We start from the raw sequence: 13,264 nt of genomic DNA, 5'->3' as shown, positions 1-13,264 counted from the left end.
CTTCTCGCTTCCCGCCGCCGGGTAGGGGAGAGTGAGAAGAGAGAGGGAAAACCTGTGGGTTGAGGGAAAGACGGTGTTCAGAGGTGCAGTAAAAGCCGCGCACGCAAGGAAAACCAAACCGGGAGTTCGTTCCCTGGTGCGCGGAAAACCAAACCGGGAGTTCGTTCCGGTGGGCAGGCGGGTGTTGGGCCACCCCCAGGAGAGCAGGGAACACCTAAGGGTGACTCGGGAAGGCAAACGCCATCGCTCCCAACGTCCACCCCCTTCCTTCGTCTTCCCCACTGTGAGAGATGAACTCGGGGATTGTTCTGCTTCAGCCATTTTGTCTGTCGAGGACATGAGCAGGGCTATGTGACTTAGACAAACAACTTTAAAGGACAAAAATGGGAATCGAGTTTGTGATAGGCTAACTGGCTGTGAAAGACTGTGCGCCCTGAAGTACCAAAGCAATGGGAAAAGGGGACGGGACATAAATACCTGAAGTTTTGTAACCAGTTGTGCTCTTTTTGAGATGCGACCGACTGAGCAGACTCGTTTATTTTGATCCTGAATAAACTTTTATGTTTGCTTCAAAGACTTTGTCCTCTCTACATTTTTATCCATGAGCGACTGTTTCTCACAACAGCTTTATACACAGAGCACGACGCCGAATGGTGTGGGATATCCCTGTGGTCAGTGGGGTCAGCTGTCCCCGCTGTGTCCCCTCCAAACCTCTCATGCCCCTGTCCTGGTTTGAGCGACACAGGACTAATTTCTCTTCTAATACTTGGGGAAAATGCACTTTTAGAAGACTCTGGTGTCTGAATTTGTGTAAATACTTGCTTTCTAGCCAGCTGTCGTGTGTGGGTTTCAAGGTCTCAGTGTTTCCGAGCTCATGGAGGTGTGGGGATGAGGAGGAGCGAGACCCGGGCACTGCACCCAAGCTGCCAACAGGGTTAGTTCATACCATGAACGGGACATTCACTATAAATTAGGAAGTTTGCTGGGGAGTTCTCTGTCTCCCGTGACGGCTGCCATCCTGAGCACTCCTCGCCCCGGTGCCGCAGCCCTGAGCCCGTCCCTTCCTCCCGAAGCCGCAGCGCTCACAGTGTCCCACATTGGCTGTCACTGCGGGGAGCGCACAGCTTCTACGGATGGAATGGGCTGAGGATAATCCTTGGGTATTTTATGTTGGTATCGGGATCAATATTGGTTCTTTAGTGCTATTAACGTTAATCATCTAATCTTACGCTCTTAAATCTGTTTATACTTCAACTCCTGGGTTTCCTTTTTCCCCCTTTCCCAGGTGGGGAGGAATCATTGGGTGATAGAATGATTGTCTAAATGACAACAAATTGTTATAGGTCTCTCCAAGCATAACAGCCCTCCCAGCGCATCGCTGGCGGGGCAGTGCGAGGAGCAGAAAATGCCCGGAGAGCTCAGCAACAACCGAAACCACCAGCGTGCTGCCAACACCATTCTCATCCCAAATCCAAACCATAGCACTGCACCAGCCCCTAAGAAGAAAGTCAACCCCATCCCAGCCAAAACCATGACACACACGGATGAAAGATCTTTATATCCCATTACGTGTCCCTTCGGCCTCCTGGCCCCTCGGCTTCCCCTGCGTGATTTCGGGTTTCTTTTCATTCTCCAGGAGTTTTGAACTTTATTCAGTAATGGAATAAAGCACAAGAAGAAAGGACTGTAGCGTCCCTTTCAGAAACGGCAAAGGCGCTCATCAGATTACGGGCAGTGAATGCAAAGAGCGCACTGACATCCGTTGTGATTTACGGCTCTAATTGGCGAGTGGCGGAGGTACACGGCACACACCACCTCCAAGGGACGCACGGGGTCCAGCGCATGGCCAGCGCATCGGGGACATCGACGGCCTCCATGATACAGCCCCAGCATCTGGTATTTCCACGCATGAGACGGGGCCTGCTTGCCCTTTACAAAGAAATACGCCGACCGCTGCTGAGTGGAGGTCGGGCTGGGTTGCTCATGAAGGGCTTTGCATTTCCAGGCATCTTGTGCACCCCGTGCATCACTGGATAGAGAGAAACAGCCTCTTGGGAAGGGAGAGGGACTCCCCTGGGAAAATTCCAGCCGGACAGAGTCCAGTACATGACCATGGAAAGACAGAAACACTGAGGACACCCCAGGAGAGCTTTTTAATTGCAGGGGAAGAGTAATTCTGCGGTGTTCTTTCATTTGAGCTCTGTTGGCGAAGTCCAGGCTTGAGGACACAGAGGGCTGCGCTGCACCTCCTCATCTTACCTGGATACCCCCTGAAGGCTACAAGCAATTCCTAGGTCTGTCGCGGGGCTGGTACTGTGTGAGCTTGCTGCCATCGCCTGCTCCTGCCCGTGTCCTCCTGCCGCAGCTGGAAGCAGGCACCGAGGCAGCGATAGCTCGAGAAGTGGAATAGATGAAAGAGAAAACCACAAGTGGAAAATATATTTGGACGTGGGAGAGGTTCTCATCCCGCAGCCAGAATGATACCTCCACAGCCTACAACCCTCTCGTGAGGGTTGCCGCATCTGACTGCGCTACACGTACACGGTCGCGTTCCATGTTGTAAAAGGGCACGTCTCCCGGTGGCCGGGGCACGTTGGTTAAGGCTCATATGTATTCACTGCTCACAGTCTTACATCAGCCCTTTGCAGTGAGTTATCGATCTTCGGTTTAATACAGAAATGACAAGGCAGGTACGCAGCTGGGGGTTCCCGTTGGCTGCTGCTGTAGGACTTTGCGAGTCATCCATCAGCAGTTTCAACCGCGGACTAAAAGAGTCTCTGGCACTGTGTTGGATGGTGACCAGTGCGCGATCCTGGAGGAGTTCTGGTGACCCACAGAAGCTACAAAATTCAGAGTATGGCTTGAAGGGGTGGCGCTGGGCTTGGGACCGCGGGGAAGCGGGGTCTGAGAGTGTTGCTGGTGAGTTTTGTAGCTCGGTGTTGGGTTTTACCTAGGCTCCAAATTCCTATAAAATCTGCCTGTGCTGCGGTACCACTGGTTTGCTGTTGACCCCCAAATCACAAACAGGCCAGGGAGGTGTGAGAAACACCGGACTGCCTCACCTCCCCTCTGGCATCCTAAACTGGGACAGACTGGGTGGAGCGGGCTGGGTCTAAACCATGGGAGAGGACCTCAAATGTCCCCAAAGACAGCGGCCACAGTCCCGTTCCCGGCAGCGCACTGCCCTCTCTCCGCACCACCGCGACGGCTGACCGTGGAGAGGAGGATGGCGAGCGGAGGTGTGCGCGGCGCCGTCGGTGGAGACCGCAGCAGGCCAGCCGTGGTGGCGGCCAGCACGGCGAGGCGTCCCTGTCTCCATGGGCGGTGTGGTGAGGGGCTGTCCCCCGCGGGACCTAGGCGTTCTGAAAGCCCCATACTTCCAAGAACTGCACCTTGAAGTTCTCCTGGCAGAGCGGAGGGTTGTCGAAGGTCTCGCAGTGCTCCGTGCGCCCCCAGAGCAGGTTGGCATCGAGGGACAGAGCTTGGCCTCCACCTCCACCTGCAAAAACAAAGCAAGGCGATCGGGATCTGCTCTCCCCCCATCGCTGCCCAGGCAGGGACACCGGCCCAGCCAACGAGATCTCCCAGGACTGCGCCCATCTCGCAGCTCTCTGTCCTTTGGCCACAGCGCAGAGCTGGGCTGGGGCTGCCCTGAGCTGCCTTCTCGGCCGATCAGGATGTCAGCGTGGAGGCAGAGCTCCTGGAGAGCTGTCTGCAGGGCGGACGCTGCAAAAGGTTGCCCTGGCAGCACCGTCTGAATTATTAAACTGCTTGGACAGCTGGAGAACAAGGAAAGCTGCTGCGTCCCCGCAGCCAGGTTTGCCCTGATCCCGCTCCCGAGGGCTGGAGGGGAGGCAGAGGCTGTGCTGCGGGTGATCCTGACTCGCTGCGCTCCTCTGTCAAACCCCCCCTGGCAGTGGTGGGGCACAAAGATTGAAGCCCCGTGCCCAAGCCCGAGCCGGCAGACGGCAGCACGGGCAGGCAGCTGGTGTGTCTGCTCTGGGGGACCGTGCCCGGCCCTTCCTTGGGCTGATCCCCTCCTGCATCTCCTCTCCATCCCGCACAAAGCGGAGGGAAGGGCCAGGAAAGGACACAGCAGCCCCGTGGGGGCAAACCTCACCAGGAGGTTTGGGCTCTGGAGCTCCCCCTCAGCTGGCAGAGCCCCTCTGGGGCTCTCAGAAGGAGCATCTTTGCCCTTGTGCAGCTTTGCACTCTCCTGCTGATTTGAGGAAGAGGGGGATGACTTAATCTCCCCTGACTTTAAGTTCATAACCTAAACCAGGAGGTGTTTGCCTCTACAGGCAGCTCAGATTTTACTGTGGAGTAGAGCCCTTTTCAGCCAAAGCAGCGGTGTGTCAGTGGGTGGGTGCCACTCAGTATTCGGTAATTACCGATAATGATCCCTTCCCGTGACCCGGACATGAACATGGAGGCTGTTTTGGAAGGCAGAAGGAAATGCCTGATGGCCAGAAATGGGGAGAGACGGCCTTTCCTCTGCGGCGCGGGCACGGCGAGACGGTTCGAGCTGGTGCCGCGGCCGTCCGGGGAGGAGCTGAGGAGGGACGCGGGAGAGGGGGAAGGCGACCGCTGGCGTGAGCGCGGCACAGCTTTGGCCAGCTCCGGCTTCTTGATGAACACCCACTCATACCTCTCCGTCTCGGGGCGCACCTGGAAAGCGGAAGAAACGTGGTGAGCACTGTCCTTTGGGGCTTCTCGCCATTGCTGGGGGAGGATGGTGCTGCCTGGCCAGGCGGGCTGGGGGCCAAATGCTGCGTGCCAGGTCCAGACCCGGGGCAGGGAAGGGACACAGTGTCCTGGCGGTGCCAGGGCTGCTCTGGATGTGGCTGTGACTGAGTGGTTTTGTCTTCACCAGGTGGTGCCCGAGATGGGCAAACCTGCAGCGCCCACATTGCTGGGTGGACACTGGTGGGATACTGGATGGATGTCGGACTTTGCCCCCAGGATCTCTTGAACCAGCTTAGCCTGCTCCCTCTGCAGGGACCCCGGGGCTGATTTGGGAATGCTCCATCCAGGAGCTGCCCCGAGCAAACAGGGCAGAAACCCGCCCTGCCACGCGTGCTGCCCTGCCGTCATCCCAGGAGGATGCTCCAAGACCCCCCAGGGGTAAAGGACAAAGTAATTAACAGACAAATGCGTAAGTGTAAACCCAGAAATAAAATGTGACTTACAGTGAACACAAAGCACTCCCCTGTCCCAAAAAAGCCTGATGTTGCCCCGCTCTTTTTCCTTTCGCTCCAGTCAGAGGAGAGAAACGCCCCACACACCTTCGGGAGAGAGCAGAGGGAGCCGTTAGCGGGGGAGATGGCCGGGACCAGAGCAAGCCCCAGAACGTGCCATCACACCTGCCTTCTGGTAGACAAGGGCTCTGCGAGGTCCCCTGGGGAAATCTGAGACCTAAATTGTTCCTTGCCAGGTAAATCCTGCGCTGACGAGTCACTGGTGCTCTGGATGTGAGTCCACTCCGCTTCAGTGCCTAAAGGGGGAGCTCTGGGAGATTTGGGAGGTGGCTCTTTTGCGGCAGAGGCCATTGCAGTGAGCTGCGTGCTGGTTGATTGAGCAGGGACGGTTCGGCCGTGCTGGTGTGTTCCCTGGTCTGGGCTTGGGAGTAGGAGCTGCGTCTCCCACCCCTGAGCCCAATCCAGCAATGGAGAGGAGTAACTGTGTGGGTCAAAAGGTTGTATGAACATGCTGTGGATGGAGGTCTGGGAGTCCCTTGTCCCTGGCCAGCAGTGAGATGGTCGCCTGTTTTATGAGTCATTAGGGAAAATGTGTTTTAAAATGGCAAAGACTCACGTAACACGTTTGGTGTTACCTACAAGGCTTTTAACCAGTCCCAGGGGTTCTCCCACCCGTAGACGGGCTGACTCTGCTGTGGATGTGCTTGACTTGACCATGGCTGGAAGGGACCAACCGAGAGGTAGGAAATTGTGCCCATCCTTGGTACTCGCTAAGGAATAAAATGAGCTAAAACATGTTTTGTAAGTCACCTCCCCTTGTCTGCACAAGGCCCTGGGGGGTGGCAGAGTGTTTAACTCCACGCCACGCTGAAGTGTCAGGCTTGGGAAATCAGGACTGGTAGGTCAATAAATCTTTGGGATGCCTGAACAATTTACAGAGCTTGCCTCCGCTGTTTGATGGAGAGTAGAGAGATAAAATATGGGTTTAAGAGCCACTCTCAGAATCCCCAGGAAGAAGGGTTTTTTTGCAGTTATTTCACAACTTTCAAACATTGTAGAAGCTGTCCTTATTTCTCCTCCATTTCCCTTGTGGGGGGTAGATGTGGTGCTTAAGGATGTGGTTTAGGAGTGGTTTTGTCAGGATAGGTTAATGGTTGGATTTGATGATCGTAAAGGTCCCTTCCAACCTCAGCAATTCTATGATTCTGTGACTTCATGGTTTAGTCTGCAACAGAAGAGTGTCACCCATGGCTTCTCTCCATCTCACTGACTCCTCCTCCGTTTCCCCCCAGCAGCACCCTTTAGACCAGCATGTGTTTAAGGTCACTCTTGGTGGAGTTTATTCTTTCCTGGGAGCTGGGACAGACCCCGGGGCAGGACAGGAGAGGGACCACGCAGCCCCACAGCTCCTCCAAGAAGTGCTGGTGGGGTCAACCACCCAGTCCCCTTCTCCACATCTCCACCAGCACAGCCCACCGCTCTGCTTGGGCAACACTTACCTCCCCCTCTGTTGTTTTTATGAGCAGCACCGTGGGTTCATAGCCTTCACAGCACGTGTAAAACCTGCAGAGGTGAACAAGGGGGTTGGGTTGGTGGGGGTCTGAGACGCGGGAGCAGCGTGCCATGTGGCGAGCCCGGGCATGCAGCGAGCACGAGGCAGTAAAGGACAGTGGAGAGCAGTGGCGACTTTTCGCAGCCCGTTGCTGAGCTGACCCGAGGGAGCTTGTGGAAGGACAGCAGAAGAAACTCCTAATCCTGTAGCTCGAGCAGCTTCAGTGTTTGCGCGAGGACAGGGGGAGTTGGCTTATGGGACTTCTCAAGTCATCATTTTTGCTTGGTGAAGCAGGTAATAGCTCAGAGAAATCCAAACACTAAATCCTCCCACCCTATTCTCAGGCACCGTGCTGGTGGGGGGAGTTTACATGGGGGGAGTTTACCGAACTGGCTTGTTTTTTAATCGGGCTGTGTTTCATCATCTGGGCTCTGCGCCCCTTTGCTGCCTTGGGAAGGTGCGGGGCTGCGCTTCCAAGGATGGGGCTGTACCACTGTGCTGCGGGGCGCCTGCTCGCCTCTCATGGGGCAGGGGGTGGACATGCTCGTGGTGTTAACAGGGGCACTACCACCGCAGCCCCACCGGCATGGGTGGCATCCAGCCGCGGGACAGCCCGGTGTCCCTTCCCGGTCAGCAGTGAGCTGCATCTCAGTGGAGGAACACTGCGGCACTGAGCGTTGCAGGGTTGTCCCTGCTTCCCACTGCACCCTTCGCTCCGTGGCCATCGCGTGGGTGTCACTGGGCCCCAGGTTGTCTCCAGCACTGACAGTGGTCTTTTTATTGGAATTTTGGGCATTGGCCATGGCACTTGGGCTCTCTTAACTTGTGTTTAGAGTGTTTGATGTCTTCCCCTCCAGGATGTACCCACACGCTGTCTGCCCCTGCCCTGAGCTCTGCCCGCTCTGCAAGTGCAACCTCTCAGATTAATGTGCGCCTACAGTGGAGCAGGTTTGGGTTTCCTGCCCGAAAACATTCACTCACCTTCTGGAAGGTTTTTGCCACTTCATGGCTTGGGAAGTCAATGGCAAACTTGTTTTCCAGCTCAGTTTTGAGCCGCAGCACTGACTACAGTGTTCAGCAGCTGCCCTGTGCTCTGTGCCACTGGGAGGAAGCTGGAGCCCTGGGCATGGTGTGCTGGCTGGACTGGGATGATCGTAGCCTGCCCGGCATGGCGTGGCATATGGGGACATCCCCTTGCACAGCACATCCTCAGGGCACAACATTCCCTATGCAGTGCCAAGTTGCTGATTGCCATCTGACTGAGCATTGGCCCTCTCCCCTACAGCCAGCACTGGCCCAGACCACACTCAGGATCTTGAACCGAGCCCAAGAGAGTCCCCTGGAGACCTTAGATGTACCCCATGAACACCACATCTTGTTCCTTTCTACACCACCAACCTCTATCCAGTTTTATGCCTGGCCCACCCGACCTGACCCAACCCGACCGGCAGATGACGCTTTACCTCTGCAGGCTGCACCCATCTTCTGATGTGGAGAAGAGCAGCAGTGGGGGGAAGAGGGAGAAGCGCTCAGGGATCCAGGACCAGATGATGCGCATCTCCTGAGCCGTTACAATGCTGGAGCTGAAGTTCTGCATGTCCACGGCCAGGTGGAAGGACTGCCTGCGCGAAGGAGGACACCCGTTACTGCCAAACTGGGGTGCCCGTCTGCTTTTCGGGGGACAGCCCCCATGCATCAGGTTTTGTCATGCTTTTTGCATCATGAGCTTTCTGCGAGCATCACTAGCTCTAACTGTACAGTGCCTCCTAACGGGGTCCCCCCCAGGGCGCTGTGAGGCACCCAGCATAGCCAAAGCTATGGGAGATACCTGAAGCTCCCCCCATGTTGTATCTCCACTGTAACTCCTATTTTGTCTGCTTAGCCCCAAGAGCTGGCAAACAGAGAGGTCTCCTTACCTGCTCTGCACCATGGTTATGCCCCTCTCCATTAACGCCTTCCTGTTGGCCATCTGGAGGAGCCAGATTTCCTTGCGGGAGAACAGCCGGATGCCAAAGGCCCTCTCTAGGAGTTTGTCAACAGTCACGTGCTCAGCGATGTTCTGCATGAAAGCCTGCAGGTCCGCCTTGATGTCGGTCCCCTCCAGCTCGGCGGAGGTCACCGAGAGCCTGTACTGCTTCAGCAAGGCCAGAGCAATGCGGTAGAGGACCTTCTGCCCCTCCAGCAGGTAGACATCAAAGACACGGATGGCGTAACTGAAGGGGAGGTCGTGAAAGAGCCATGATAACCATTCGGAGTAGACCTCAAAGACGTTCTCAGAGGTGCTGGCTATGAGTTTGTGAGCTGCTGGGCAGTGCTTGTTGGCCAGATCCCCAAAAGTCATGCAGGAGGACTGGTGAGCCAGGAAGGACTGGTCGATGTAGCTGGTGTGGGGAGCGTTGCTGGCGATGAGGCGAGAGATGTTCTCGAAGCACTGAGCTTCATCTTCGCTGTAGTGCAGCAGCAGAGCCACCAGAGAGGGGAGGATGGGGCTGTAGGTTATGTCGGGAAAAAGGTTGCCAATGCAGATGAGGATCTTCTTCAAGGCAGTGACCCCTTCCAGGTTGAGGCAGTATGTGGGCATGGAGCATCCTTCCAGGAACTCGGGCAAAGGGTGGGAGCTCACACTCAGCTTCCCAAAGAGCCGACTCGCCACGTCCCTGTAGACGAGAGCATCTGGGGTGACAAGCCGGCAGGTGACCTGCTGGATGAGCTGGTGGTAGACCTGAGCTCTCAGAGCGCGGCTCGCTGCCCAGTAGCCTTCTCTTGCCAGCTTCTTCAGCTCCTTCAGGGGCTTGCTGAGGATGTCTCGGGGAATACGTGCCTCTTGCTCTGGGTCTGGCATCCTGTCCCAATCCACAAACTGTCCACAGCCCAGACAAGAGGAGGCGTCGATGTCCCAGGTGTCAGCCTCCGACGTGATCACGATGGTGACTGGAGATGAGCCAAACATCTCTGTAGGACAAAGACCTTTTATTCAACACGCTTCACTGCCCCAGCTGACAGCATTTCACCCTGGCTGACACTTTGAAGTCTTACGGCAACTTCTTGTATTTCAATAGTTACTCTCTACCCCACAAAGGGAAGGTTTTCACGGGGTTTTGCCTGGCTGGAGCTGCTCGCTTTGCCCTCACCTGCTCTCATCAGCTCTGTCCCCTGGTGACACCGCTGTCCAGGGGCTCAGGGGAGCATGAGACCAGGTACCAGCTGGGTGTTGGGGCTGCTTCTCCACACTGTGAGGGGCTTTTGCACCTCTCAAAAAGCCTCTGACTTCCCTTCCTAGCCTGTGACCTTCCAAGAGGGGAGTGCAGACAGCGGGGACATGGTCTCTGTCCCCAGGGGATGACCATGGGACAGCAGCATTACACCACTGAGGATAACGAGCAGCTCAGTCCCAGTCCAGTTCTGCAGGGCTGAGGGAGGACTTGACGGGCAGTGGGGGTCCAAGCGATGCTGAGGTTTGCATTGTGTCCTCTCCCAAGGACAAAGCAGGGAAGGAGGCAATGTCCTGTCCGGGTCTGGTAGCCTAGGACCAGGCTGCTACGAGCCCAGATGGAGCGGGCAAAGATGGCCTCAGGAGTCTGCTCTCCCTCTTCCTACCTCCTGCCAAAGCCTCCTGCAAAACCCGGCCCCGTCTTGCCGCTCGGGTGCCAGAGAGAAGGTGCAAGGAGAAGGTGCTGCAGCCAGAGGGGCTCACCAAGGGTGGGCGGATGCTCTGCGGGATGCAAAAGCGTCCCTGTTTCCCGCATGCCCCCATGGACCTGCAAAGACCCCAACCAGGGGACCGCACGCAGCGGGTGGCGAGCATCTGGGGAGCCCCTTGGAGTGAGAAGGTCCCCGGGGGACCCTCAGGGGAGGCTCCTGCGCACAGGACTGTGGCAGCCGCCAGCCCTGTGCTGGGAAGAGCAGAGTTTGAGCTCCTCCTAGAGAGAAGGGAACGGCATTTTCCCTGGAGTCGCTCTGAACGCTGTAGGAGACGGGAGCTGTCTCTGCATGGGTGACTTCTGCTGGGCAGTGATTAATTGGCAAGGATAAAGTTAATTAGCGCACACATTAATTCTCTGATGTATTTATCTTGGGCAGGCTCAGTCAGGATGGGGAGTCTAACATGGATTTGCACTGCGCCAAACCTCTCTGCTCTGGTCCCACGGGGACATGGGGGGACAGCACGGTCCCAGCCCCGTGTGCTGCGTGCGTGGCCTCACGTGGTGGCATGACGAGAGGGTCCGTGCACCCGGGCTGCTCCCGGGCTGGGTCTGCCTCTGGCTCCCGCTCTCCGGTTCGGTTTGGCCCCTGCTCAAGTTCAGCAAAACCCACAGCTCAGGTTCAGTTCTGGTTCATGGAAGGGACAGGCTCAGCCCGACTCTCTGCTTTGAAGACGGGTTACCCACAGTCACGCGGGCTTCCAGCCACAGAAAGGGCGCTAAAACGAGCACTGAGGTCCAAGTGGGGCTGTTTGCACCGCTGTGGTCCCCCAATTCACCTTGTCCTCGCAGCTGGCCGCGTCACGAGGCTGCTGCCCTGGCCAAAGCACTGAGGAGCATCAACCTGAGCCCACCCGGCTGCTGGTGGCTCCAGCTCTGCCCCACCAGGGACGTGCCGGGGGTGTTGGGGAAGGAAACGGGGAAGGAAATGGGGAAGAAAAGCCCCTCTTCTGTGCTGGATGTGGCCCTGGCACAAGCAAGAGCCTGCTGCCATCTCCCCCAGTGTGACACGTGCGTCTGTCCCCGGCTGCAGCGCACTCACCTTGCCCGGTGCCCGTGTTATCACCCTCAGCCGGCTCGGCCATGGGGAAGCCACCGGCCGCCCCCCCAGGGGAGCGGGGCAGGCTGAGCCCCACCTGCAGCATGTGCCCAGGCTCCGGTACACCCCGCTACTGGGTCCCCTCTGTCCCCGTCACCTGCCCTGACTTTTAAGGAGAGTGCCAGCCCGCCGGCCCAGGAGGTTTATTTGGTGTAAATAGGGCGAGAGGTGGAGCAGCTCCCATGCCCGTGTCCCCGCTTCCTGCCCCAATTCTGCGCCGAGGCTTGAGGCGGGGGGTGTAAACACCCCGTGGGACGAGATAGCCATCAAACCAACACCACGACCATTAAACTTAATCATTTATTTTTCCCAAGGATAACCTTCATTTTCCCACTCCGGGGTATCACTCCCTTTGCCAGCGTCACGGGGCAGGGGAGGGTGCTGGGAGCGGGGGAGAGAGCTGCCGTGGCCATCGCCCGTCCTTGAACGAAGGAAACAACAACACGGCCAGTGGGTTTGCAACCGCTTCCCGCTGGATGGTCCCGGGGGAGGCGGAAAGAGAAGCACGTGAGCCACAAGTGCCAGGGACCGGGTGACAAGGGGCCACGAGGACGAAGTGACGCCCTTCTGCAGCCGCCCCGTGCACCCCTAGGGACGCTTTTTGGGGATGGGTGCGCCGGGGCTGTGCCGGCCGTGTTTGTGGCACTTCTTTAGCGTCGGCCAGCAAAACCACCAGGGGAAATTCGGGGTGACGCAGACGTGCACCCCGCGGCACCCCGTGCCTCCCTCCTGTGTACACTGTTGCCCAGGGGAGAGCACAAGACGGGATTGCTGCAGGTTACGCTGGTGGTGCTTCAGCGTTCCCCCCTTTGAAATGGTTGTTATCGATTGACTTTTGGCCTCAAAATGCGTTGCAGAATTGCAAACCGTATGTTGTATTCGCAGACAAAAGAGCCGAGTTGAAGGAAAAGTACCCTCCGACAGCCGAGAGGTGCTCCCAGCACCATCGCACCCATCCGACACTGCTACCTGGAGATCCCACAGTTCAGGCTGCACTTAAAAATGGGCATTTTTATAGGCACCTTAAAATTCTGTAAGGTTTTTTTTTTTTCTTTTCCTTAAAAAATCTGTTTTGTTTTTTTCTCCTGTGATAGCAGCAGCTGCGGGTGGTTCCTGCCTTGCTGCCCTGCCTGTGGGTCTGCCTGCGCCTGCAGAGCATCCCTGAGCATCCGCCGGCACTGGTGGTCTCGGGGCAGGCGGGAGCGGTCCCTCTGCAGACCCTCTCCTTTCTGGATGAAGCACCTCCTCTGTGATGTGCCAAACTCTTGATGGGACCGGCACTCTGTCCCGTCACTCCTCTCCTCCCTTTGCCCCCGGCAAGCTGGTGGCCTGAGGAAGGGGTGCGAGGGGCTGTGTCAGTGCAGGGGTGCTGTGCCGGGAGGGAGGGAGGTGAGGGGCTGTGTCCCCGTGGGAGACTCCTACTCTGCACCCAGAGCCTGTCTGCGCCCTCGATGGGCGGCTCTGCGCCCCACGCCGCATCCGGAGGGGCGGGTGATGGTCCCCAACTCTGCTCCTGGGGGTCCCCACGCTGCACCCCACTCTGGTTCCCAGTGCCGAGGGGTTGTTTATTCTCCCTCCAACTCAGACCCTTTTGCCCTGGCTCTTGCAGCAGCGGGTCCCACTGCCTTTCCCCCAGAGCTTCTCCTCTTTTGCTTTTTCTAGGACAGCGGATGCCTCTCCCTGCCAGACTGGAGCAGCCCCGCAGCCCCCCCCC

At 57.3% G+C, this 13,264-nt stretch overlaps 2 protein-coding genes across 2 annotated transcripts in view; both read right to left on the bottom strand.

Moving 5' to 3' along the window:
* Window positions 1–3,319, bottom strand: part of CFAP52 (cilia and flagella associated protein 52) — a 24,176-nt gene extending 20,857 nt beyond the window's left edge. Inside the window, exon 1 of the mRNA XM_009880019.1 lies at window positions 3,214–3,319. Coding sequence (XP_009878321.1) covers window positions 3,214–3,319 — 106 coding nt within the window. The remainder of the gene's footprint in view (window positions 1–3,213) is intronic.
* A 34-nt stretch (window positions 3,320–3,353) lies between these two features.
* On the bottom strand, window positions 3,354–11,596 carry LOC104281945 (TBC1 domain family member 24-like). Its single transcript, XM_009880009.1, has 7 exons — window positions 11,494–11,596; window positions 8,667–9,702; window positions 8,214–8,372; window positions 6,698–6,761; window positions 5,190–5,285; window positions 4,392–4,668; window positions 3,354–3,499 (listed from the first exon to the last, which is right to left on the bottom strand). Exons 1-7 carry the CDS (start codon window positions 11,594–11,596, stop codon window positions 3,354–3,356), a joined length of 1,881 nt encoding a protein of 626 aa, XP_009878311.1.
* Between the last annotated feature and the right edge of the window lie 1,668 nt (window positions 11,597–13,264).

This window comes from Charadrius vociferus, unplaced genomic scaffold (genome assembly GCF_000708025.1).
Source record: "Charadrius vociferus isolate BGI_N301 unplaced genomic scaffold, ASM70802v2 scaffold532, whole genome shotgun sequence".
Lineage (NCBI taxonomy): Eukaryota > Metazoa > Chordata > Aves > Charadriiformes > Charadriidae > Charadrius > Charadrius vociferus.
The sequence above is the reverse complement of the archived record's forward strand: the minus strand, read 5'-3'. Positions and strand labels throughout refer to the sequence as shown.

Bases quoted from the DNA above. Each gene is read 5' to 3' on its own strand.
- LOC104281945 (XM_009880009.1), bottom strand. From the start codon at position 11,596: ATGCTGCAGGTGGGGCTCAGCCTGCCCCGCTCCCCTGGGGGGGCGGCC. The intron at 9,703-11,493 runs GTGAGTGCGCTG...TTTGTCCTACAG, and splicing joins TAACACGGGCACCGGGCAAG to AGATGTTTGGCTCATCTCCA. The intron at 6,762-8,213 runs GTAAAGCGTCAT...TCACCTCTGCAG, and splicing joins GATGGGTGCAGCCTGCAGAG to GTTTTACACGTGCTGTGAAG.